This window comes from Podarcis muralis, chromosome 6, assembly GCF_964188315.1.
Source record: "Podarcis muralis chromosome 6, rPodMur119.hap1.1, whole genome shotgun sequence".
In the NCBI taxonomy this organism is placed as follows: Eukaryota; Metazoa; Chordata; class Lepidosauria; order Squamata; family Lacertidae; genus Podarcis; species Podarcis muralis.
In genome coordinates, this window is record NC_135660.1 from 63,209,476 (window position 1) to 63,235,084 (window position 25,609).

Consider the following 25,609-nt stretch of genomic DNA (forward strand, 5'->3'; position numbering starts at 1 on the left):
TGTTTTCTGGAGAGGCACACAGATCTAGTGTCCCTGGAGGCTCAAGTGATATGGAGCACCTTTTGCCAGCTGAAGCTATACATAGATAAGGAGAGCCTGGCCATTAGGTGTCTGTGGTTTGGCAATCTCCAGATTAAACCACTGCAACACATTGAATACAGGGCTGCCCTTGAAGGTGGCAAAGACTGTTCAGAAATGGCAGTTCAGAATACAGCTGCCACAGCTGACAGAAAGGAGATGTTGGGAACATTTTTGTTGTGCTTAAACAGCTCAGCTGGCTTCTTGGTCCATTTCCAAGATCAGTCCCAAGTGCTGGTGCTTACTTTCAAGAGCCCTTATGCTGCTTCAGACTTGAAAAGCGGAAGGGGCATCTATTGCCATATCAACCTGCCTATGAACTTGGGCCATCTTTGGAATCCCTCCAGGTTTCTCTGCTATCTGAGAAGAGCTGGTTGGTAATTTGAGAGACTACATCAGATGCCACAACACCACTGCTCCGCACCACTGCCCCCAGGCTTGCCTGTCTCCTGTTTTGATGTCTTTCCAGTGCAGCGTGAGGGTCTCTTTCTTTTCTCAGCCTTTTATCTGCTTTTGATTATTTTAATGCTGGTTCTGCCTGCTTTCTTATTCTTGCATGTTTTATTTTATCTGCAGACTGTGTCGTTGCCCTGGAAATACTTCCACTGAAACGTGGCATATAAATCTATAAAACTAAAGCAAACAAAAAAGACCTAAGTCCCCATTGACTGAGTTGGGATAATCACACAAGAGGCAACATTCCCTAAAACAAATGCATTTGTCTTAAAGCTAAAGTCACACAGCTAGTAATTATTGATACAGCTTGCCTGAAGAACTTAGTGTAGTTTTAAAGGCAACTCATGGAACAGGGAAGTGGTAAGAATTTGATGTATAAAGGCTCCCACCCATCAGCTGGTTTGGTGCTACCCATCACTGACCTCAGCTCAAGTCAGGTTGAATGTGTTTGTTGTTCTTTTCCCTTCAACCAACCAAACAGCACTAGGATTGCTCATAGTCTTTGCCCAGGTGTGTTAACCTGCCATCATCAAATGTTATTTTTAGTCCTCTAAGATGCAAACTGTGGGCAACATCCATGTCCATCTTGCCTGCACAACAGAAATCCACTGATGCACATCACCCATCTTCCATAAAGCCTTCCCTGCTCATTTGAAATATGCTTTGTTTATAAATGGAAATGCAGATAATGTTGCTTCAGACCCTGAATAACATAGGTATGTTCCTCTGTTTCAGATAGTTAATAGTATGATGCAATCCTCCATACCAGGCCCTCTCTAGAACTTTAATGAGAAATACAGCACTTTAACCTGTGGGAAAGATTCTACTGAGAAACTTTAGGAGGGGGAAGAATTATTCCGCCCCCCTCTCCTAGGCCAGTGACCTACCTATTCCTGCACAACTATTTTCAAACTCAGCCAGCCTACCCTCGTCACCATGTCAACTGCTCGCCATCTGCTTCTTCATATTCAGTATATCTCTGCCATCTGTTTGCCTTAAGACGGTGAAAAAGAACTGATCTGGCCTGCTCTTATTTGCTGCATGCAAATAAAGGACTGAATGCCTTCATGCATGGAATGCAATAAACAATTTCTTTTTCACAGCCCTTGAAGGCCAGCTGAAAAGGACTCTGACTTCTTTATGGGTAGAGTTTAATATGTCACGCCAAACACCACAAATATTTAAAGATGCTATGTGTCACCCCTCACATGTAAAGGAGTATGAAAGCACCAAGAACACAACGTCTTCAAAGCCTACACAGACTTACGCCTCTAGGCAAACATACATTTCCCAAAGACCGTGGCTGCAATCTATACACGCTTACCTGGGAATAATTCTGATTGAGCACAACAAGATGTACTTCCCTGTAAAAGTTTGTGAATAACGCTGCTATATGCAAGCCTTTCACTCATTTCCACACACTTTAAAACAGCTTGCCTCACTTGCTTGTGTAAAAGGAAAAAGAAATACTGCTTACCATAAATCCAGGTTTTCAAGACAAGCTGTAGAATGGAATGGATCGGAACAGTTTTACAATCTAGGGCACATCAACATTGTTATGGTATATTATACGGTGTTTCAAACATGGGGAGCAAGAGAAACTATATTCACATTGGGCGGGGGACATTATTAATCATTGATCAAAAGGTTTTTTGGGTTTTTTAAAACATTAACAAGATGCCCTGATTTGATTGAGCAGCAACAGATAAAATAAAATGTGATGTTCATTCTGAAAGGTCTGTAAAGCAGGTTGGCAAAAGCGTTTAACTCCTAAGTTATCTATTATTGAAGGATTTGTGCCTTAGTGGTAGGGCACATGCTTTCAATCAATGAGGGCCCAAACTAAATCCATTTAGATACCTTGGCAAGCTGCTGTCAATCAGATAGACACTACTGGTCTAGGTAGCTCCTTTACGCTGAATCAAGCCATTGGTCCATGTAGCTCAGTACTGTCAACACTTGCTGGCAACAGCTCTCCAGGACTCTAGACTGGGCATATTCTCAGCCCTACCTGGAGAGGCAAAGGATTGGACCTTCTGCATGCAAAGCAGATGCTCTACTACTGAGCTACAACCGGCCACCAATAAACCTTCTGCAACCTGATGCCATCCAGATATTTTGGACTACGATTCCCATCAGCCCCAGCCAACACAGCTGGAGAATGCCAGTTTGGGGGAGGGTGGTCTAGATGGCCCAATGGATGGACTCTACAAAACAGCTTCAGACGTTCCAACGTTAGTGCTGTAAGGATATTGCCTTACTTCCTCTGTGTTTCTTGAAACTCAACTGCTAATCTCAACTGCCTTTTGAATGAACTCTTGCTATGACTAAAAATCAACACCACAAATACAATGATGTAAAAGCACTTTGTAAACATCGAACAGCATAATACACCTGTTAAGGTGGCAGTGCTATGTCAACTCATTATAAGAGAGATACACAGAATGAGAGCTTGATCACCCAGGGTTGGGTTCCATAAAAATGCACTTCCAGGCCCCAAATGCCTAAACAGAGCAACTGTTGAGAATGCAGAAATGGGTTGTTGTAGCTTTTCTTAGATGGGCTGGCATCCGTCTGCCTCAGGAGACAATGGAACGGAGCACTTTCAGGAGTGAAGTCAAATCGATGGAGAGTTACAGCGCCTGCTGTGGCTGTAGAGACCGATGATGGTAAACAGTCTGATAACTGTCTCTGGTTTTTTGTATTGATTGGGTTTCACGCAAATCACGCACCCAGCAAAGAACAGTTTGCAGCCTGACCACAAAGCCTGTGTCAATATGGGGTGGTGGAACCCATTGTATTCTTGAGCTTGTGAGATCATCAATAAAAGAGAACCGCAAGGTTCAATGCAGTTAAGGAACAGGGTATGGGTGAAGCAGGGATCAATCTAGCCTGACTGCTGTGGACTGGATAACTGCATTGCTGAATTGCACCACCTTGACAGTTAAATGATGGTGTGGAAATTTTATTAGAGGGAGATTTGGGGTCAACTGAGGGCAAGATACGCAACTTCAAAGTGTGCATCAGGTCACTCGTGTGTGAGCTACTAGCCTGGATTGAAGTGTCCTGCCAAGTAATCACATGAGCACTCTGCAACAAAGCATGAACTTCCATTCAGTCCATTACCACAAGCAACGTAAAATAAACTGTGTAGAGGCACAGTGAACTGCAATTGGTGATAGTAATGCAATATTCATAACAATTTGCCATGTAAATATAAGAAGGGTCCTGTTGAATCAGACTAAAGGCGCATCTAGTTGGGCATTTGTTCCCACAGTGGCCAGCTAGATGACTATAGGAAGCCCACAAGCGGAACATGAGTCCATTTGCACTCCTCATGCTCTTAAGATATATTTGCACTTCAGTCTGAATAGAGAAAGTCACTAACATTTTGGGGGGTGGGCTGGGGTGGGGTGGGAATGTTTTCAAATGTTCTCAAATGTCTTAGATTGTTCTAAGGCCCAAACCAAGTTACAAGAAAAGAGATCCGGACTAAATATCAGGAAGGACTTTCTGTTAGGAGTAATAGCTGTTCAGCAGTGGAATAGGCTCCCAGAAGACATGGCGGACTCTCCTTCCTTGGAGGTTGCTGAGCAGAGGTCAGATGGCCTGCATTGGGGGATTGGAATAGATGACCATCAGGATCCCTTCCAAATCTACAATTCTATGATTTTATGATTTCTTCTTCTACTACTACATTTTATTAAGCAGACAAATAAAATCTAGCTTGCTGAAAATTTCAAATTAACAAGCATCTTCCTTACAGACAACATGAGATCTGATAAAATCAATGGCCATTGTAAGCAAACAGGGTGAGCATGAATGACAATATAAGCATGATTGGGAAGATATGGGAAATCTGCAGACTAAATAGGGTTTTTGACTAGAAAACTGTTATATGACTCCAAATAGGGAATCCTGAGAGGAATGACAGCCCCCACTGATATAGGAATCCCTATTCCTGCAACGGCACCATTTTTACCTCTGGATTTTAAATTGTATGCAATCTGCGCTGGGACCTGCTGATGGAGGGAGGGAAGACACGTGGAAAGGTGGGCAATAAAATCAATATGAATACTAGCAAGAATAACTTCTAACTGAATATTCCACCCCACTTCATTCCACTTCCAGAAAAGTAACAGGTGAAACTTCTGTAGTGTAAAAACAGAGACCAGTGGCATTTTAAGGCTGCAATCCTATACACTCATTTCTGGAAGTAGTCTCCATTGAACTAATGGAGCTTACTTCTGAGTAGACATGGCTAGGGAATGAGCTGTAAATCTCTCCTACTGCACTGCAGTATTTTCACCCAGGATCCCTCATTCTACTGATCTTATTTGTCTCCCTCAAGCCACCATTGTCCCACTGATCTGGCACTCAACTTTACACCAAACTGGTTCTGTTTAACACCCTTTGCCCTGATGCCTTAGTTCCCATCTTCCTAGGCCCATATCATTCCAAGGATGCCCACAATGGTCTCTCAACCCCAACCATTCCACCTTCCTCTCCTTCCCCCGGTCTTTTATGGTTCACCTAATGTACCCGGTTCAGTTTGTTGTCATTAGGTTCCAATGGCCATTCATTCCCCGCATGCCCATTATTGCCAACTGGGGAAGGGGCAGCGGCTTGCGCAGCAACTGGTGGCTCGCAGCCAAGGAGGCCTTGGTGCCTTCCTGTCATATATAGTCCCTTGCTCATAAATCCCTCCTTTTGTCGCCGGCCAGCACCACTAATTACCTCCTAGCCTCCTCCTATCACTTCCTCGTTGCAGAGGAGTCAGCAAGGTGCACAGTCCTATCCCAACTTGCCCGGAGGAAAGGAGGCGGCGGCAGCAGCAGCAGCAGCAGCAGCGTCGCCGCGTGTTTGGCCAGCTGCCCTGTGGCGCCCCGTCGGCGCGCGTGAGAGAAATAGGGCTCCTCCTCGGCTCGGCTCGGCTGCCTCATGCCCTGGGCACCCTCCCCCCGATGCCCGGGGCTGGGACGACCCCCGCAGGGAACCGCACGGACTTCTTCCCCTTCTTCTCGGAGTTCAGGGGCGCCAGCCGCGTGGCGCTCAGCGCCCTGGAGACGGCGGTGCTGGCGTGCATCTTCGCGCTGGCCCTGGCGGCCAACGCGTGCGCCATCCGGCTCCTGGCGCGCCGCAAGCGGAGGCTGAGCGTGGCCAGCTGCCTGGTGCTCAACCTCTTCTGCGCCGACCTGCTCTTCATCAGCGCCATCCCCATCATCGCCGTGGTGCGCTGGACCGAGAGCTGGACCATGGGCCACGCCGTCTGCCACCTGCTCTTCTACATGATGGGCCTCAGCGGCAGCGTCACCATCCTCTCGCTGGCCGCCGTCAGCCTGGAGCGCGTGGTCAGCATCGTCCGGCTCCGGCCCTCGAGGGCCTACAGAGGCAGGCTGGTGGCCGGACTCCTGCTGCTCATCTGGGTCGTCTCGGCGCTGGCCACCCTGCCCCTCTGCCTTTTCTTCACAGTCCAGCCGCTGTCCGGAAAGCACCAGGTGAGATGACCCTATAAAACAGACAAGGCGGTCTTTTTTTTACAAAAGGCAACCCTTTTACTGCCCAGATCCCAACACACATTTACTGGCATGCCACTGATTTTTGTGCAACTTGCTTTCGATTAAGTCTGCGTATGATATTAGCCTTTCCCGTTAGGCACAGTTCCTCTCACTCACACCAGTAAGAAGTTGACTCAGAAAGTCTGGCTATAGGTTTATGCACTTAGGGACAACACCATTGTACTCAGTAGGGCTTATGTCACGCGAAACATTTACAGAAGTAGCCTGCTATTATATATTTCTTAGGGCACACCTGCAAAATCCCATGCTACATGTTGATTTGGGGGGAAAACTAACAACCCAGATGTCCTGCCTTCGAGGAATGTTCATTGGTGGTCTCCCAAATTCACCCCTCAATTATGTACTGGAAGTGCAAGTGGGGAATCTAACTTGATTGCACAATGAAGTGTTGAAATAGGTGTTAGGGGATAATTGGTCCATGTGAAGTTAGTTCCACAAAGAGAGAGATTTATTGATTTCAAAGTAATGATCTATTCCACCCCCGCCTAAAGGTTTGGGGTGAATAACAATTGAAAAGCTTAAAATACAATTCAGTTAAGTCAGAATACCATTGCAGATAGGTTAACTGTCTCTGTAAAGCCAAACCATGTAGATATTCCGAAAGTTCTGCAAGCTTGAACTGTGATGAATCTCCAGAACAGATGGAGAGGAGATATAATTTCAGATTGCTCCTATTGTAAGGAGCAGCCAAAAAAAATCTCCCTTTGCTTATTGTTTGAGCTGTAAACCCACATTATAGTCTGCTGTTTGGGTTTGCTAACAATCCAGTGCAGCCCCTCCACATATAAAAGGTTATACAGTAGATTCAGCTATGTACACTTCTAAAATGCATCGAAGAAGTGCCTCAGGTAAGTGTGCATAGGATTGTAGCCTTTGACTTTAGAATGGTTTTGAAGTTAATTCATGCTTCCTGTGCTTTTGCATAGTTTCAGATTAGATATTTCACATCTCTATTGGTCAGAGTAGGGAGATATAACATGGGAGAGGTCAGAGACTGATTTTGCAGGGATAGCCAACGTGGTTCCTTCAGATGGTGTTGGACTTCCATCATCCACCTCCATTGACCATGTTGCTGGGAATTGGTGTCCAATAACATCTGGAGGGTACACTGTTGGCTACCCCTATTGTTGTGAATTGTGTGGAGGGACACAGCAGAAATCTCAGAAAAATCTTCAGTAGTCTATGAAGCTATTTTTCCCCTTCAAACAAGCAACACCTCTTGTATTCTTTTGGGGCTGTGCCAATCTGAACAAAGAGGAGTGTACTCATTTGAAGATGATGGATTTGTAGGGCTGGCTGACTGCTGTTGTTTGCTTTTATCAAGAGGCTGTTATTCTCCACCATGGTATCTCTGCTCCATAAACCTAAAGGGTCATGCAGGAGAACATGGCAACACGCGTCCACTGCTTGGTTGGCTTTGTCAAGCCCAAAAAAACATTTAAGACATGAAAACAGAAAGTGGGAGAAAACCCTATATTCTAGAGACCAATGGTAAATGGCCCGATAACTGTCTCTGGCATACAGGGCTTCAGGAAAAGCACAGGTATTGCTGAGATTTCAGTGGTGCTCTCCTAAGGCAAGGCTGGTTATTATCAAATCCTTTGAGTCCTTCACTGAGAGTACATAGGGAGTAGGCGTATCAAAGGAGTTGGCGTAGGCTCAAATAAATTGGTTTTCGTGATTTTGAAACATGCAAGCTGACTTGAACACTTCGAGGGACGCCACATCAATGGGTAATTAAATGCAGAGAAATTAAAGAGTCCCTTTCAGGATTAGTAATTGATGCATGGCAATCTGAAGCAAGATTCCCGGGGTTAGAACTGGAAGAGACCCAAAACGTGCTGTCATCTAGTCTCCTGATGCAAAGCAGGATCAAGGTAGTTGGATCGCATTCCCAGATCAGTTTATGACAACCCGAGAAGGGCCTGGCACAAAAGGGCGCTTCTAGGCCAGCAGCTCGAGCTGACTCATGGATGCAGGCTGGCCAATACAAAAGAAGGCAGGTTGCACCTTCAGTAGCTGTGTAGAAGAGAGAATTTCAGCAGCTGGGGGTTTGTGATGTCAAAGTAATCCTGATGCAATTCCCTCTTCTGAACAACTATTCAAGCAGGGGTGAGACACCTGTGGTCTTCCACATGATGTTGAACTACAGCTCCCATCATCCCTGAGCCCCTGACCATTAGCCATGCTTGCTGAGGCTGATGGGAGTTGGAGTCCTACACCATCTGAGAGGCCACTGGTTTGGCATCATTATATTAAAGCAGGGAGCATCTTCCAGATGTTGCTAGACCCCAGCTCCCTTCAGCACCAGCCAATGGTGGAGGAGGGTCGCAGTTGGAGTCCAATAGCATCTGGGGTGCACCATGTTGGCTGAGAACCTATCTGCACTTCCTCTTGTCCTGCTGCTCTCTAGCACTTAATCGGAGCAAACAACAATTCAGGTTTTCTCAGGATGGACTTTGCTCTGATTTAGAGTTAAAGAGCAGATTTTACCTGGGAAAGGAGTGGAGCAAGGGGGAAACCACACAAACCTGTGTTTTCTACACAAGTGGAAGTGTGGGTAAGCCCTCAGTTGTGAAGCTCATGCAAAAGGTCCCATATTAAATCCCTGACACCTCCAGGTAGGACTGTGAAAGATCCCTGTTTGAAACCCTGGAGAGTCAATGCCAGTCAGTGTAGACAGATGAAAGTAAAGGACCCCAGATGGTTAAGTCCAGTCAAAGGCGACTATGGGGCTGTGGCGCTCATCTCGCTTTCAGTCTGAGGGAGTCAGTGTTTGTCCACAGACAGCTTTCTGGGTCATGTGACCAGCATGACTAAACTGCTTCTGGTGCAACAGGACACTGTGATGAGTGGATGAGTGCCAAAGCGCACGGAAACACCGTTTACCTTCCCGCCACAGCAGTACCTATTTATCTATTTGCACTGGTGTGCTTTCGAACTGCTAGGTCAGCAGGAGCTGGGACAGAGCAATAGGAGCTCACCCCATTGCGCAGATTCGAATGGCCGACCTTCTGATCAGCAAACCCAAGAGGTTTAGACCACAGCGCCACTCACGACCCCTCAGTGTAGACAAGGCAGAGTTAGATGAAGACTCTGACCTGGCATAAGCAGCTCCCTTAAGTTCCAGACTATACATTACGCCAGTGGTTCTCAAAGGGTGTGGCAACAGAGGATGGGCAGTGTGGCAGGAAGATTCAAGGACAATTAGTGTTATATTTTGGGAATGATTCGTGTTCTTACATAGCTGCATTGTTTTATACTTTATACATGATCATATTATGAAGTAGTTGTGTTCTGTGTTACAAATCAACACTGCTAGGAATTACTGTATTTCTTTTTGTTTTACAATGTATTTCTTATCAATAAAGAAATATGTTGTGGCGTGAGCAAATTCTAAAAGTATGACCCAGAGAAAAAAGGGTAGCGTGCACCTATATCTGACTTTTCTTTAATTAACCACAGGCATGATGCACCTTGACTGTCAGATAAAACAAAAACATTAAAATTTAGGAATTTTTAAGAATTCATAATTAATACTATTTTTTATCAACTGACTTGGTGCTGTTTAAGTATTGGATTTACTGTAGATTCTGGCATATAAGGCGACTTTTGAACCCCGGAAAATATTATCCAAAGTCGGGGGTCGCCTTATACGCCGGGTATGGTCAGCGCAGAGCAGAGACCGCCCCCCCTCCTTGCTGCTGCTGCGGCTCTGAAGGAGGAGCAGCAGGCGGCAGGCTTAGCTCCGCGCTGGGCGGCTTTCTCCTGGTGTGGAGCTGAGCCTGCCCCCTGTTGCTGCCCAGCGTGTTAGGCGACTGGGCTTATAAGACAAATCCCCAAATTGCGGCTGCCAATTTGAGGGGTCGTCTAATACGCCCAGTCGCCTAATACGCCGGAATCTACGGTATTTGCCAAAAAAGCAATGAAAGTTTCTCCTCAGTTTGCCTGTTAACCTTTCAACTTTCAGTGACTATGGGAGGAGCACAACATGCGCAAAGTTAAGTTTAGAATTGAATTGGTGACTAGCCTTTGCAAAACTCTTCAGTTGTCCCGTGTTCTACAGTACATATTGTATCTTTCACACAAGTTCTGTTGTACCTATGCATTGTTTGAAAAGCAGACGTTTATGTGGACATGTAAGATGACTGCATAGACCACAGGAGATAACAGGAGAGAGTCATCATCAGCAAATAATTAGATTACGTTCCCATTTTTTGTCCGCCTTGCAGCTGTCTTTGCAAGGAAATCACACTTAATGCTAGTAAGATGAGGTCAGATATGGCATTAGCTTCTGGTATTTGTTAAACTATTTCATCACATTGTCATAATGGTTCAAATTGTAGGTTTTTGGAGGATTTTTTTGTTTGCTTGTTTGTTTGTTTGTTTGTTCTGTTTGCCAAATCTTGTGAGTACACTTTTATCTGAATATGTTCCAGGTTAAAATCATAAAGGTATTTTGATCATTAACTATTTCCGTAGATCCTGTTTGGTTAGTGGTTATCTGTTCTAAAAACAGGCACCAAGGCAGAGCATGTTGACAGAGGTGTACCTAGGGGGGAAGCTCAAAAATCACCTATCAAACTACGAAGTGTATGACGTATATATGTGTGTGGAGATGGGTCACTGTTGTTGCAGCAAGAGCAAAAACAGGAGAACCTTCCCATTCTTCTTGCACTGTAGCACAAAGCCATGCATTTTTGCTGCATTTATTCCTTGCCTCACCTTTACTCTGGATGCTTCAAGTGCTGGGGTCATGTGAAATGTAGTAATTTCTAATGTGTCTATTGCACTAAAGTGTCCGCCCCCCCCCCCCCCCCCGTGGGGAGGCACTGATACAGCTCCTTGCCAGGGGCACAAGGGTGCACCTCTGTGTGTTTCTCAAACATTATGGTGAAAGCAAACACCCAGACTAAAAACTTATAGGGATTTTGTTCTTTTTCTTGCAGGAAGTGTTAATTTGCACCTTGGACTGGCCCAGCATTTCAGGAGAGATTGCTTGGGATGTGTCTTTTGCAACTGTGATCTTCTTAATACCAGGATTAGTCATCGTAATTAGTTATTCAAAGATTTTACAGGTATTGTTCATCATCATCATTATTTTTTAAAAGATGCTAATAGAGTTACCCACAATTAAAATTGAATCAGAGTTCTCATAGTAATGGAGTTTTAGTTTTAGAGATGGTAATAACAGACCACAAGTAGCCAAAAAAGTAGCACACTTCCTAGTTCTTAACAATTTTATTCTAGTTCACTTGCAATAGTCGCAAAACCTGAGCTGTTTATCACTTCATATCCTCAACATTTCATTAATCTAGGGCTAAACTACATGTTATATTAAGTACAGTGGTACCTCGGGTTACAGACACTTCAGGTTACAGATGCTTCAGATTACAGACTCCGCTAACCCAGAAATATTACCTCGGGTTAAGAATTTTGCTTCAGGATGAGAACAGAAATCACACGACGGCGGCGCAGCAGCAGCGGGAGGCCCCATTAGCTAAAGTGGTGCTTCAGGTTAAGAACAGTTTCAGCTTAAGAACGGACCTCCAGAACAAATTAAGTTCTTAACCTGAGGTACCACTGTATGTTATTTAAACAATGTGATTCGGACAGCCACTTCTCACTCTTAAGTGAAAGCAATCTTAGCACCCTGATCTAGACTGGCACCATGGTATGTGTGTGTGTGTGTGGGGGGGGTTGACAGCTCTTCTCCTCACGCCATTTTCCTGCCAGAAAATCACCCCAAAGTTGCTACCTGCCCTGAAAAAATGGATTGTCCCATACAGACTTACCCATTTTGTTAAGATCTGTCAAGGAGGCCTTACCATCTTTAGCAGAGCCTGCTATATGGCAGTGCACGAGAGAGCCTTCTTGGCAGTGGCACCCCACTTTAAGAATTCCCTCCCCTCTGTGATACATGTGCTGCCTGCTTTTTTACATTTTAGATACCAGCAAAGGGCTTGGTTATTCCCACAGGGTTTTAGCAGAATCCGATGCTGCTACTGACATTTTTTGTTGGCTGGCTGCGACCAACCTACCTTCTTGTTTTTATTCATTGCATTGTGAATTTGATACTGTTTCAGTTGCAGCCTGCACTGCAATTGCTGTGCAATGAAAAATGAGTAAGATGTGTTTTAAATAAGTAGCACTCTGGAATTTTCACCAGGAAACTTCCTCTCCCTGCTCCTGTTTGTGGGTGGCCAAACAGCACTGTTGAAAGATGCTGTCAATATTACACATTTCCCAGGAAGGTGGTGCTAGAGAGTTACATATGACTTAATCCTCCCTTCGTCAGAAGATTATGTCTTCCTTGTAGAATTCTATTTTGCCATCAAGGAATATGTTTGGAAGTTAAAAGACAATAAAACTGTATTTCGAAGAACCTCTCCATTGTGCTTTGCACTAGATAACATTTGCAATCCATTAACTTTCTGTAGATTTAGTATATTTTATAGCAAACAGTATATAGATGTGGTATGAGTCAGACTATTGGTTCATTCCACATCAGCTGCAGGTGTGAGGGGTTGTAGTCTGACACATTTGGAGAGCACCAGGTTGGGGAAAAGCTGCCGTAAACTGATCTTGTTTCCCCATCTGAGAAAAAGCAATGTGCAGGTGGAAGAACATTGGATGAGTGTGTATGCAAAAATAGTTTCCTGGCATTGCAAAAAACACAGTACGGTAATTGGATTAGGGAAAGCAAAATGAGAAGCAGTAAGAGAAATATTTTTTTCCATAATATTCAAACACTATACAAATCATATTTGTGTAAGGATTAAATGCTGCTTTCCCAAGAGGAAACAAAACTACTAATTTTGTTATGGTCGAACAGGAGAGCATTTCCCCTTCATCATAATGTTTCGCCCTCTTTCAATGCTCACTGAGAGCAACATGCTAATTTTGCTATACCTTGATTGTAAGTCTGACTGGAGCGTCCCATATTATTTTGGTACCTTGCACATTTCTAAACAATCGGCATATTTTCCTTGGATGCAGCAGCATTTGGAAGGCAGGCATGACAAAGTGATGTCCACATCATCTGCAAGCTGCTGGTTGCGGCGAGAGCCTTTCCTGGAGCTGATACTGTACTCTTAAATATTTATTTATTTTTAAATCCCAGATATGAAAACAGCTTCTCATTAAAAAAAAAAAAGTACATTTTGATTACCTGTACTGTATATTCCTATTCCCTGAGGAAGTTGGGTGGAGGTGTGAGTACATTTAGCACAGCTATCTGGCTCACTGAAAAAAAGGGGGGTACCAAAACATGTTTAAAAATGTGTATTTTCATGCCATTCACTCTACCCTTTCAAACTTCCAAAGGAGATTCCACAACACCCCATGTCATTTTTTTCATTGTTGAGCTGTTCTTAATCAGAAAAAAACTATTTTTTTAATTTATTGATATCTAATCACAGAGTTTGCCTAACAATTTTTAAATAATTAAAATATATTCACTGAAAGGTGTTTTTTTATGTTCTAATGCAGATTGCAAAAGAATCAAGGAGACGTCTTCATGCTGGCATGGCCTACTCAGAGGGTCATCACATTCGAATTTCCCAGAAAGACTTCAGACTGTTGCGGACTTTGTTTGTATTGATGATCTCTTTCTTTCTTATGTGGAGTCCGATAATCATCACCATTCTCCTCATTTTAGTGCAGAAATTCAATCCAAACGTGAACCTGATGCCTTCTTTATTCTTTTGGATAGTGGCTTTCACATTTTCCAATTCAATTGTCAACCCAGTTTTATATAATGTTTCCCACTTCAGGCATGAATGGAGGAAAATCTTTTTCTGCTGCCCAGGTCCTCTTGGAAGAAAAGCACTTGCAACAGACACTACGCTGAGACAGAATAACAACAGACATTTTACTGTGTCTGCTATTTCCACATAATCATGTGGTGTTTCTGACAGCGTTAATCTCACCAGCTATTTAGAACAGTGTGCTAAAGAAAGTGTCTGGGAAAGAGGGAGGCGGGTGGTATTAAAATATCAAGATCTACACAGCATATTCTGGTCTTGGGAAATCTTGGTGCTGCAGAAAATGACCTTATAACTCTCCCCATAGCAAGATGCAAGGGATACAGGTGCTGATGGCATTAAAACAGAAGTTAAAATGTTGACTCAGAGCATAACTGAACTCTGCAGTTTACTATCTTCCAGAAAGTGATTGTACCGTATTTTGTGGGATCTTTGGCATGGGGCAGGGACAATGACACTTCCTTGCGTGAGAGCCAAAGGATCGGCGTTAACAAATAACAAGTTTAAAAAAGCGTAAGTGGCAGGGACACAACCAAATGTTTGCATGTGACTGCTAGGTTTATAAATGTACAAGTAGCTGCCAGCCACAGGGAGACTCAGCCATTCAAACAATACTGTGTGTTTTGAACATGTGTCTATGGGTTTTCTTCTTGTACTGGATTCATGCTAGCTGGTGTAAAAAGGTTGCTGGGGTATGAGAAATGCACAGGATGGTGCATGTAGGTGCTTAGCACATGGTCACCTCTGGCAGAACCCATCACCTGTTCAGTCAACAAAGTAAGGGATAAGTGCAGGTGGGACTTAGCACAGGCAGTTCACCTTCCATCCACTGAACAGATGAAAGCACATGATTGTCAGGGGCTAGTCTGGATTGGAAGATTGGGGAATGCAATCACAGGGAGATCAGCTCCTAACAGAAGAGGAGGGGAAATATTTGCTATCCCCGTTCCCCCCACTTCCAGTGTTTCCAGAAGCAGAGAGACAGACAGACACAAACAGAAGCTGCTCGGTTGAGAGAGGAGCTACCCAGCTATGAGATAGTAGCTGGGCAACCAGAAGGGAGGGAGCAGCAGGAACCCCTCCCTCCCCCCAAACTCAGAGGTCCGAGCGTGTCATAGAACAAAGGAGATGCAAGGGGTGTGTGTGAGGCACTTCCCATTGGTGTGCTTCTTGCTGCAGAAGTGGGGAGAAATCAGAGTAGGCAACTGATATCCTTGCGGAGGGTTGCCTGTTGTGCTTGTAACATAATGCTGTAATTAAAGGACTATAAATCTACCAAATGCTCATTCATTCTTATTGGTGAGCTACCAGAAGGGAGAGGGGAACTCCCGTACTTGACAGTGATGCAGCAACCTTGTTGGAGCTTGCCTAGAGCAAAATCAGTGCCTAGATGGGAGATCACCTCAGAACCCCTTCACCCTACACTTCATGAAAGAAAAGCCAGACACAAATGTGTTGGAGAATAACTAAACAAACATTTGTTGGGCAAGTAGAATGAAAAGAGGTCCTTAAAACTAGAGGTGGATATGGAATCTCCTTCTGCGTTCCTGGTTTCCTGGTTTCCAGGATCAGGAGGCAATGCGTTTGTTTGGGATGTAAGCCACACTGAGCCCTGTTACTTGGCTGCTGCTGAGTAGTTTTGCACAGAATCAAAATGTGTGCCACCGAAAACAAAACCCCACCCAAAATAAAAAACCAGTTTGCTTCCTTGGAGGCTTTAGGTAGGATTTTGAGCATTACAGCATGCTCTTTGAAAAAACAAACAACTTGATCGTTAGTCCAGTAAGAAATACAGTAAAATAAAATAAAAATATTTTTCATGGTAATGTGAGTTTATCCTCCCCAACCCTTCTCTAGCTCAGTTGGTTGGAACATGGTGCTAATAATGCCAAGGTCAGAGGTTCGATCCCTGTAGAGGACAAGTGCCTATTTCTGCATTGTAGGGGGTTGGACTAGATGATCCCCGGAGTCCCTTCCAACTCTACAATTCTATGAGCTCATGAGGCAGGAGGGAGAGTTGATGGCTGGAGGTGGATACCTGCGCCAAAAGTTATTTTACACAGCTTCTGGCAAACCTATGGAGTTTTAATAAAGTTGCGGTTAAAAAAGCTTGTCTGTGGTTTCATTCATTGGCTGTGCATGCTGGGGTTGATGGGATATGTAGTCCAGAACATCAGAAGGGCACCAGGTTGGGGAGGTCAAGGCTAGAGTGTTGGACTAGAACAAAGGAGACAAAGTTCAAATCCCCCACTCAGCTATGAAACTCACTGGCTGATATTGAGTGGTCATTCTTTCAACTTAACCTTCCTCATAGGGCTGTTGTGAGGATAAAATTCGGGAGGGATTCATCTTGTATGCTGCCTTGAACTCTTTGGAGGAAAAGAGGGATGTCAATGCAATTACTGAAATAGTAAAGTATTTAATTTTAAATGGCGCCAACCTCAGTGTGGAATCCGTAGTGAGGATGTCAGTTTGTGTGACATAAACCTCTTTCAGAGTAGAGGTGTTTCTCAGCTTAACTACACCTTCCTTTGGGGCAAATTCAGACTCGTTAAACTGGTGTGGTCCTACTGAAAGCAGGACTGCGATAATCTGTGATGACCCCAACACAGTTTATTTGAAAGTTCCACCATATTTAATGAGGCCTTTGCATCCTGGCCCTTTGGTCGCTATGGTCACCAACCTAGTCATGGAAGAAATGGACTCATAGCTCCTGACCTGGTGCTATCACAAGGGCTCCAAGCCAATTGGCAGTTGCAGCAATCATGGATGTCACATCTTGCAACCTTGGTCAGTGCTAGTTTGGTGCTGTATCAGCACAGAACATTGTCCTTCAGCCATTGGCATGGGAGTATTACATGAACTCCCCAGGCATGCTGTCTCTGGAATGGCGATGGATCGGAATGTATCAACACAACAGCATTGGTGGATCGGGTGCAAAATGTCAAGCCATTGTTTCTGGGAATAAAAGTTTTAAATAACGAATAACGTATTCTTGTTAAGAAAGTAAACAAAATAGATACTTTGTATTTTTTAAAAAATTGAAATACTGTACTAGGGTTGCCAACTTGGGGGGGGGGGGAGCCTGTGGTGACCAAAAATCATCATCATCATCAAAATGATATGAAATTAGTTACTACAATATGGATTTATAATTGTAAGCACTTGCATAAAAGAATGTTTAGCTGGCGCAACATGCTAATTACAGGTGTTAAATTCATGAACATGTGTTTGCAACACAAATAAAATGTAATTCACTAATCTCAGGTTTATTAAATTCCACATACTGGCAGGGTAAATGGTACAGTTCAGATAAATATACTCAAAATCGAAAAGAATCTGCTTGAAGGACTTTCCTACAAAACAATTAGTTTTTCAAACTGTGCAACTACTGAGTGTTTTCCTCAGAGCAGTATCCTAAAACGGAAAAGAAAAAGAAAAGCTGTTAAAATGTCTAAGCCCACATAACAAAATAGAGGCAAGGTGTTAACATAATAATATGCAACTAGAGATAATTTGTGAAATTAGACTGGCATGTGTATCACTTCAACTCTTGCCACAATAAAGTATATTACCTATGACCCTTATCCCTTGGTCTCAAATCAGAATTAGCAAGTCTCAATTTGACAGTATTCTACAGCCAATGGAAGATTAAACCTTGTCCCCCCCCCCCCGTCAACCCATGTCATGCCATGGCATGGTTTGGGGGGAAAGGAGCTCACAGGACAAATTGGACCCCCTGATGTGTCAAGATTGGCTCGTGGGTCAGAGAATGCAAGTTCTAGATCAAGTGCAGAGAACCTTTTGCCCGCCAAATGATGCTAAACTAAAACTGCCATCAGCCACAGCAAGCATAGCCAAAGGTCAGGGGTGATGGGAACTGTTGCTGATGAAGGGTTGGAATGTAAATGTAATAATGAATAAATAGCCTGTTTTCTGGTGTACAGGCTTTTGTACAAACTGGAAATTGATGTGACAGGCCATAGTACTTCCAAAATAGCATCCTGGAGGGATTGCCTAGAATAAATCCATGTCATGGGTGTGTGTGTGTGTGATCCTTATCACCAGGCAGAGGCACCAGCTTCTCCAGACAATTGTGGGGGCCCAACATGACCTCCTGGGATCACATGTGCAGCCCTCTGAACATTGAAGTGTCTAGCTCCCTCAAAAACAAATCGGAGGACCCCGATGGAATAATCAACCAGCAAACAGGTGGGTTGGTTCAAGATGGGTACCCAATGCCTACACCGACAATAAAGGTAGTGGCCATTTTGATCCCCCAAAGTTGTCATGTCTTCATTTCTGCTTCTCACACCCCTCCAGCTCCCCGGTGACCTCAGGCTTTCTGTGCCTGGGCATGCAAACAGTTTCATAGCAGCACAGGAATTACCAACAGTACTTTTGGCCACCCGCCCTTTGGTAAAATTCTACTGAAATGTTTCTTACCGTTATGAACAATAACCCTGTATTGTCTGTCTAAGCAGAGCTCTGTCTGCTTTTGCCTGACGATTCTTTGTGCTTCTGGACGTAGTCCATTGGCGTCACGGGAAAACACAAAGGAGTAGCTGTCGGCGCAAGTGCCATCCTCATTCAGCTGACGGCAAGAGTAGTGTAGAGCATAGGTGTCATAATCTGTGGCCACTACCCAGTGATCGTCATCTGGAAGAAGCCATAAAAACAATTAAGAAAACTCAGTACCATTGTGCCACCACTGTGCACTTCAAACATTTTGCATTAAACCAGGATTTGTTTTACATGGAATGCAGAATTCCATGTGTGGCAGAAAAGATGTCTGATTGCCGTTTAGACAATAAATATGAACAATACACAAATAAATAAAAATATGCCTTATGTTTTCAAAATAGCACTTAAACATCTAAAGTGCATGCCTAAATAAAAATATATGAAACAAGTCTAATACATGTAGTCACATCTGCTCCCTACATTTAAAGCACTCTTGGACTACGTTAAGAGACGTGGGTGGCGCTGTGGGTTAAAACACAGAGCCTAGGGCTTGCCGATCAGAAGGTCGGCGGTTCGAATCCCCGCGATGGGGTGAGCCCCCGTTGCTCAGTCCCTGCTCCTGCCAACCTAGCAGTTCAAAAGCACGTCAAAGTGCAAGTAGATAAATAGGTACCGCTCCGGCAGGAAGGTAAACAGTGTTTCCATGCACTGCTCTGGTTCGCCAGAAGCGGCTTAGTCATGCTGGCCACATGACCCGGAAGCTGTACGCCAGTTCCATCGGCCAATAAAGCGAGATGAGTGCCGCAACCCCAGATTCGGCCACGACTGGACCTAATGGTCAGGGGTCCCTTTACCTTTTACTACATTAAGAGTCATAGCTTCCTCTCAAAAATCCTGGGAACTGTAGTTTGTTAAGGGTGCTAATCTTTGTTGAGAGCTCCTCAACAAAATACATGTGCCATTCTTTGAGGGAAAGCCATGACTGTTGAAGTAGAACAAGAGTGTTTTAAATGTATAGTACATGTGTGACCATTTTCCAATATGAAGATTAATCTTTTCAGGAAAAATCAAGAAGGAAGGTAGAAATGTAAAATGCACATGCAAATATAAAGCACATATGTTAAGTATGTATTGCTGCTTGTCAGTGGAACAGACTCCCACAAGAGGTGGTGGACTCTCCTTCCATGGAGGTTCTTAAGCAGAGGCTGGATGGCCATCTGTTGTGTAGGATCTTGCTGAGATTCCTGCATTGCAGGGGGTTGAACCTTGGGTTCAGCAAATTTGGGAAGAAGGACAGGATAGAATAATAAACAGACTGGAAAAGTGAAAGGGAAAATGAATGGGGATAAATCTGGGTTTGAAAACAAATGTATTTTACTTGATCTTCAAAGCTGTCAAAATGTCAGAAAAGGTAGCTGCATTTTAGCAGATTCTTCTGTCAAGGTGCCTCCAGACTATCAGAATTTTGTGGAAAGGTTTCAAGTGCACGCTGGGAAAATTATGTTTGTGTAATTAAAGCGGATCAAAGCGTTCTGCTGCCCTAGCACAGCCAATCCACTTTAAAAATTGAAAGTGGCTTTTTGCAGTTTGGAAAGTGACAGGAAAATGCATCAAAAAGTGTGGAATGATTTAATGAGAAGACCTATAAACCCCACACAAGCAAACAGGACGAATGCTCACTGCTGTATAAATCTCTCGCAAATCAGAATAATTTATATCCAGTCAATAGCCATTGTGCAAGCAAGTCATGGCGAATGCTTAATAAACAGGTCAACTGGAGAAGCCCTCACAGGGTCATCTTGCAGAGCCAACATTTGAAAACATTCAATAAAGGGAATGCTGAGAGTTGGTATTTCACATAAGGACATAGATAAGGACAATGGCCTTTTGGACTCTGAGTCCTCAGGAAGCTGCATGCTTTGATTTCGTGGCAGGGCAAAGGTCGAATACTTGTTGAAGGTTGAAGTAAAGAAGGGGGGAATCCTGTCGGCCCCCCACAACTGGCTGAGACCAATGGTGATATCAGCTGGCTGCGCAGGCAAGAATCCTTCCCACCCCCACCGACTGGCTCTCCCATGGCTGTGCCAGGCCACAATTACCACTGCTGTCAAGAACAGGTCGATTTCATCCCTTCTCAACAGACCAGAAAAATCTGCAATATGTCTTCAGATGGCTCTACATCTGCATGTACTATCAGGAAATAATGTTTAGTTATATGTACTTTTTGTTACTGGTGCATGCTTAGGGTAGCAAGTTATGCACTGCCAAAAAAAGAGAGGATTTGCATAACTACAAAAAAGGACGCCAATTTTGCATATGGTAACTTGGAATTTTAGGCATAATTACTATAATTTAAACAGGAATGCAATATATCTCACTGTAGTGGGGAAGAAGCCAGGTAACTTGTGTGGCTGCTCACCCCGTGTTTCTAACTGTTGATGGGCAACAGTTGAAGGCTCCTGCTGTCACTTTTTATAGTTCCTTATCTTTAGGCTAGACTTGGGCTTAGTAGTCCTCCCATTGGATACGCCTTCAAACAGAGCAGCATCCTCTGATAGCCCTTCAACACAGAGGACTGTCATCTGTAAAGTAGGAGACATGGCCACTCTATGCATCCACTGTCCCACAACATCAAACATTGTGTGTTCTGGTTCCTTTCCAATTTTTCCCCTTCAGCATCATATATACTGTAGATTGACACAATTCTGCAAATGGTAGCCTTACTAGTCAGCTTTGGACTTGTTACACCAATCAGCAGAAAACAAGCAACGCAAATAATATACAGCATGCTAAAAAGAACTGATACTCACTTCCCTTCTGGAGATAGCTTGCCATCCCAAAATATTTCATCCTGAACTTGGCAGGATCCTCAGTTTCCGTGAAGATACCCGTCATGACAGGGCATATCTCCAACTGACTGAAAAGAGGGAGCGATGGATATAGAGTTAAAAGCCTTGGGAATCTGAGCTTAGGGGTGTGCTTGGGCTTACAAAACGGAGAAAGGGATATGGAGCCAGTGGGGAAGCAGTGGAAAAAGAAACAGACTTACTTGAAGAGCACAACTCTGCCCTGGGCTTTAGCAGTCATATGCCCAGCCTCATCGACAAAGAACTGGGCTACAATATTGTCCTGAAGGAACAGTCCCTCGGGGTCTTTCTTGGCCACGGCATACCAGAAACCAGCATACTGCAGTAGGAGCAGAAAAGATCTTGTCAGAGGTGCTTAGAGGATGAGCTTAAGGGATGCAATACAAGGAAAGGAGAGGCATCTCGAACTGGCTTCAGGACTGGCCATATCATTAGACAGAGGGAGGAAATTGCCTAAGCCACAGATATTCTGGCAGCACTATTAACCATTCCTCCCGAGTCCCCTAGACATTCTCCTCTGATGGAGATTGGAACTGGGTGCACCACATAGCCTCCCATGCACTCACAAAACTATCCGGCTGCCATCAGGTTTAAAGGAAGCAAAACGCAACTGCCAGCCCACAGCTTCTGTACATAAAATGGTGGGCCACCATTTTGTCCACCTTAGGAAGCCAAAATGGCTTGTGCGGTTCTGACCACAGCTGCTGACTTCTCCCAGATGAAGGTTGCCGCCCAAAATTTTTGCCAAAATAAAATTAGCAGCAAAGGGGAGCAGCTTGAGACATTTCAGCTGAAACACCTGAAGAATTTCAGTAAGGCTAGCTAGAAAAATTGTCTGAATTCTCAGCAAATTTTTCTCAGCTTCAACTTGATGGAAGAAACATTCAAGGAATTCTGAGGAAAGCCCACAGTTTTGATAAAAAACTTAAGGAAAATTCTAAGGGAGTAGAAGTGATTTGTATCGTCATGCGTAAAATAAATATCCAAAACCAATTCTTTTATTTACTATGATGCAATCTCTATGTAGAAATCCATAGCACAACTTGACCCACACATTTAGAGCCCTCCAAGAGCTGAATTCTGTACTTTCCCATAGGAAAAGCCTTTCTTCCTGAGGGTCATTTGGGCCCCATACCTGAGATTCCCCACCCCTATTTTATAATGTATTTTAAAGCATTACTGCTGCTGCTGCTACTACTACTACTACTACTCTTACTACCACCATTGAAATTAGCTAAAATCAGGTTATTGGGTGCTAGAAATTAAAACATGCTACAGTCAAATCAGCAAAGAGACTTCTGCAAGAGATTCACAAAACTATCCTTTTTGAAATTCACTAAAAGTAAACAGGCAAACAGTATCTCTGGTTGTTATATGTGCTTAGGCTTAGTTATATTTCAGACTAAAAATTAACACCAGCAACATCCAGCTTTATAGTGCAACTGTGGTTTAAAAATAAATGCAAGTCAGGCAGCCCATCAGGAAATGTGGGAAACAGGAATCAAAATAGTATTTCTGTTTTCTCTAATATATGAGATAACAAATATAGTCACCTAGCTTTATAGAATGAACTTTGCTGTTTTTAGAAAATCCACTACACTGATCTGCTCAATTACGGTACCTTTTTTTGGGGGGGTGGGGGGGGGGAGAGGAATCCAATACTAAAGAATCTAAGCATAATCCCAAGTCTTTGCTTATACAAGAATCCTACTCTGGTGCATTTCATCCTGTCCTTGGCTTTGTACACCCCATACATTGAAAGCATATGCCCCAAAGAATCCTGGGAACTATAGTTTGTTAAGGGTGCTATGAACTGTTGCTCTGTGAGGTAAAACACTGCCCTGGATTCTCAGGGGCAGGGCGTAGAATGTGTTAGAAATATGCTTTAAATGTATGTTGTCTATATACGCAACTTGCTCCCTTGCTGAAGAGCTGGCATTCCTTTCTCTGTCATCATTACAAAATAATTAAAATGATAATTCTAAGTGAAGCAACTCTGTTTTGATTATATTTAAGGGACTGGAACTCAAGTGCAGATAATTTACAAGCCAACACAGGCAGTATCTTACATGTCAAGGAGCATAAAAGAAGAAAAACAGGCTGAAAAGACCTACTCGGTACTTGTCGAAGTTTTCCTGGACTTTGAAGCTGCTCACTCGACAGTCGCGCTGTGCTTGGCATCTGGTGTCCAACAGCGCCAGGGCCACAAGCACCAACCAGGCAAGGACTCCTCTCAGGTGAACCATCTTGCTCCTACGCACCAGCAACAAACAGAACACGCAATTCATCACAGAGAAGAAAGGAAAGCGCCCAACACACACAGAGCCCCAACATTCCTCAGGAAATAGGGACATTCTATTCTACATCAGTAGAATGGATGGCAGATGCTTTGAGGGAAGCTGGAGACAGCTTCATAAATACCACCTCCAAGATCCTAAGAAGCCCCCACCCTTTTTTTAAAAGTCCTCTGTGTGCAGGGAAGGACGGGGCCTTCCTTCTTTCAGTAATAACAGAGCCATAATCACCAGACAGTGGGGTTGAAAAGCTACTGAAGAGGATATGTCTGTCTGTCAAGGAGCAGCGCAGATCCAAAGAGCCAAACCTACAATGTACGAGAGGCAAGGCTGGATGCATGTTTTATAGCTCTGGGCAGGGAGGAGGAGCAGGGAGCAGTTCTTTAGTAAACCCTGCAGGCAAAAGATCAATATTGTTAGGGGGAGGTGGTGAGCCACACGAGAGCTTGATCGATTCCCGCTGCTGGTCAAGCTGTTTTCACAACACTCTTGCTTAACTCTGCAACGGGAGGCCGATGGAGCTGCAGTGATCTTTGATCCCGGTCCCTGGCTGCGCAGGGGATGTTGCAAACGCATGATCCGTCCTGGGTTTCAGACCAGACAATGCTTCTCTAGTTTGCGGAAACAGAACCTAGAAGAAGAGAAGGGGGGGGGCCAAGGAGGCAGGAGGGACACAGCAAGATCAACTTGAGGCTCCTGGAGGAGGAGATGCCAACAAGACAAGAAATGCTAACAAGGAAGACTATACGAAAGGAAAGAAGTGTGTTCTTCTTTCCATTATACAATACATAGCACCCATATTGTTAAGAAAATTACTTGCCGCTATACCTCATGAAAGCAGGGACATTTCATTCTAAAGCATTTAGAATGCCCCTATTTTCATCCGTAATGTTGGAGAGCATCACCTTAAACAATGGTTTAGTACAACAGGGTTTCATGGTTTGTAATTCATTAGCTTCACCATTAGAGCCCACTAGTTTGCTAGTCCACATTGGTCTCCCCATTAGCCAAGGGTGATATTGACAATCTTTTGTAAAGTTTTTCTCTGAGTCTGGAACAAAGGGAGGCTCCTCCACTTAGGTAGGTTCCTATTCAGGCAAAAAAGTTGCTACAAGGGGATATCTGTATATTTTTGCAGGCTAGCAGGCTCTTCAACATTCAAGGGGCATGGCTAGGAGGTACAGCCTTGCTGCCACTAACATGTTGATGAGGTCCTTTTTGTGAACATCTCTATAATCTTTGTCCGTAATGATATGAATGTTTCCCCTCCTTCACTGAGGTTGAGATGAACTGTGGAGTATTAATGTGTGACAACCCTGAAAATAAAAAAAAAATTCCTTCCAGTAGCACCTTAAAGACCAACTAAGTTAGTTCTTGGTATGAGCTTTCGTGTGCATGCACACTTCTTCAGATACACTGAAACAGAAGTTGCCAGATCCTTCTATATAGTGAGAAGGTGGGGAGGGGTATTACTTTTTCCTGTAAGACCTATTGCAGTCGTTAAGAGTCGTCAACAGGCTCATCACAGCTATCTACCAATCACCCATTCCCACCACCCTTCTGAGTAATACCCCTCCCCACCTTCTCACTATATAGAAGGATCTGGCAACTTCTGTTTCAGTGTATCTGAAGAAGTGTGCATGCACACGAAAGCTCATACCAAGAACTAACTTAGTTGGTCTTTAAGGTGCTACTGGAAGGAATTTTTGTTTTGTTTTGACTATGGCAGACCAACACAGCTACCTATCTGTAACTGGAACCCTGAAAATGTTTTTCAATGGAGTCTTTCGCATTCAAAGCCAGTACTGTGGTCAGAATTCCCATGAAGAAGAATGAGGTGGCAATGTGATAGGAGAGTCCTGATGTGGTAAAATGACGGCAACATCTCATACAGGGTGAGGGCACCGTAGAAGAGGAGGGTTTTATTTTGATTTGTTAGATGTGTGAAGAAAGCAATGTTGTCATGCTTTAATGTGTAGAACCACTAATATAGAGATTAACAAGTTGGCTTTGCTTTTGACTTCCAGGCACATGAAAAACATAATAAAGTGTGGTACAAATATACACAGTGATTATGGCCATGGGGTACAATGTTGCGGTTCTTT

The 25,609-nt window shown here is 43.9% G+C and overlaps 2 protein-coding genes across 3 annotated transcripts; one reads left to right on the forward strand and one right to left on the reverse strand.

Annotated features, from left to right (window-relative positions):
- The first annotated feature begins 5,256 nt into the window (after window positions 1–5,256).
- FFAR4 (free fatty acid receptor 4) lies at window positions 5,257–15,159 on the forward strand. Of its 2 annotated transcripts, XM_028729770.2 has the most exons (3): window positions 5,257–6,032; window positions 11,063–11,191; window positions 13,605–15,159. In XM_028729770.2, exons 1-3 carry the CDS (start codon window positions 5,499–5,501, stop codon window positions 14,010–14,012), a joined length of 1,071 nt encoding a protein of 356 aa, XP_028585603.2. In that variant the 5' UTR covers window positions 5,257–5,498; the 3' UTR covers window positions 14,013–15,159. The 2 variants fall into 2 exon arrangements, with proteins under 2 accessions (XP_028585603.2, XP_077786569.1); XM_077930443.1 differs by lacking the exon at window positions 11,063–11,191.
- A 1,968-nt stretch (window positions 15,160–17,127) lies between these two features.
- RBP4 (retinol binding protein 4) lies at window positions 17,128–23,892 on the reverse strand. The gene is made up of 6 exons (XM_028729768.2): window positions 23,736–23,892; window positions 23,325–23,463; window positions 21,393–21,529; window positions 21,154–21,260; window positions 18,326–18,538; window positions 17,128–17,296 (listed from the first exon to the last, which is right to left on the reverse strand). Exons 2-6 carry the CDS (start codon window positions 23,454–23,456, stop codon window positions 17,268–17,270), a joined length of 618 nt encoding a protein of 205 aa, XP_028585601.1. The 5' UTR covers window positions 23,457–23,463; window positions 23,736–23,892; the 3' UTR covers window positions 17,128–17,267.
- Between the last annotated feature and the right edge of the window lie 1,717 nt (window positions 23,893–25,609).

What these genes read in the sequence shown, in the direction of transcription:
- FFAR4 (XM_028729770.2), top strand. Translation starts at nt 5,499, where the DNA reads ATGCCCGGGGCTGGGACGACCCCCGCAGGGAACCGCACGGACTTCTTC. An exon ending in CGCTGTCCGGAAAGCACCAG is followed by an intron (nt 6,033 to 11,062) that starts GTGAGATGACCC and finishes TTTTTCTTGCAG; the next exon opens with GAAGTGTTAATTTGCACCTT. An exon ending in GTTATTCAAAGATTTTACAG is followed by an intron (nt 11,192 to 13,604) that starts GTATTGTTCATC and finishes GTTCTAATGCAG; the next exon opens with ATTGCAAAAGAATCAAGGAG.
- RBP4 (XM_028729768.2), bottom strand. Translation starts at nt 23,456, where the DNA reads ATGGTTCACCTGAGAGGAGTCCTTGCCTGGTTGGTGCTTGTGGCCCTG. An exon ending in AAAACTTCGACAAGTACCGA is followed by an intron (nt 21,530 to 23,324) that starts GTAGGTCTTTTC and finishes CTCCTACTGCAG; the next exon opens with TATGCTGGTTTCTGGTATGC. An exon ending in AAGCTATCTCCAGAAGGGAA is followed by an intron (nt 18,539 to 21,153) that starts GTGAGTATCAGT and finishes GGCTTCTTCCAG; the next exon opens with ATGACGATCACTGGGTAGTG.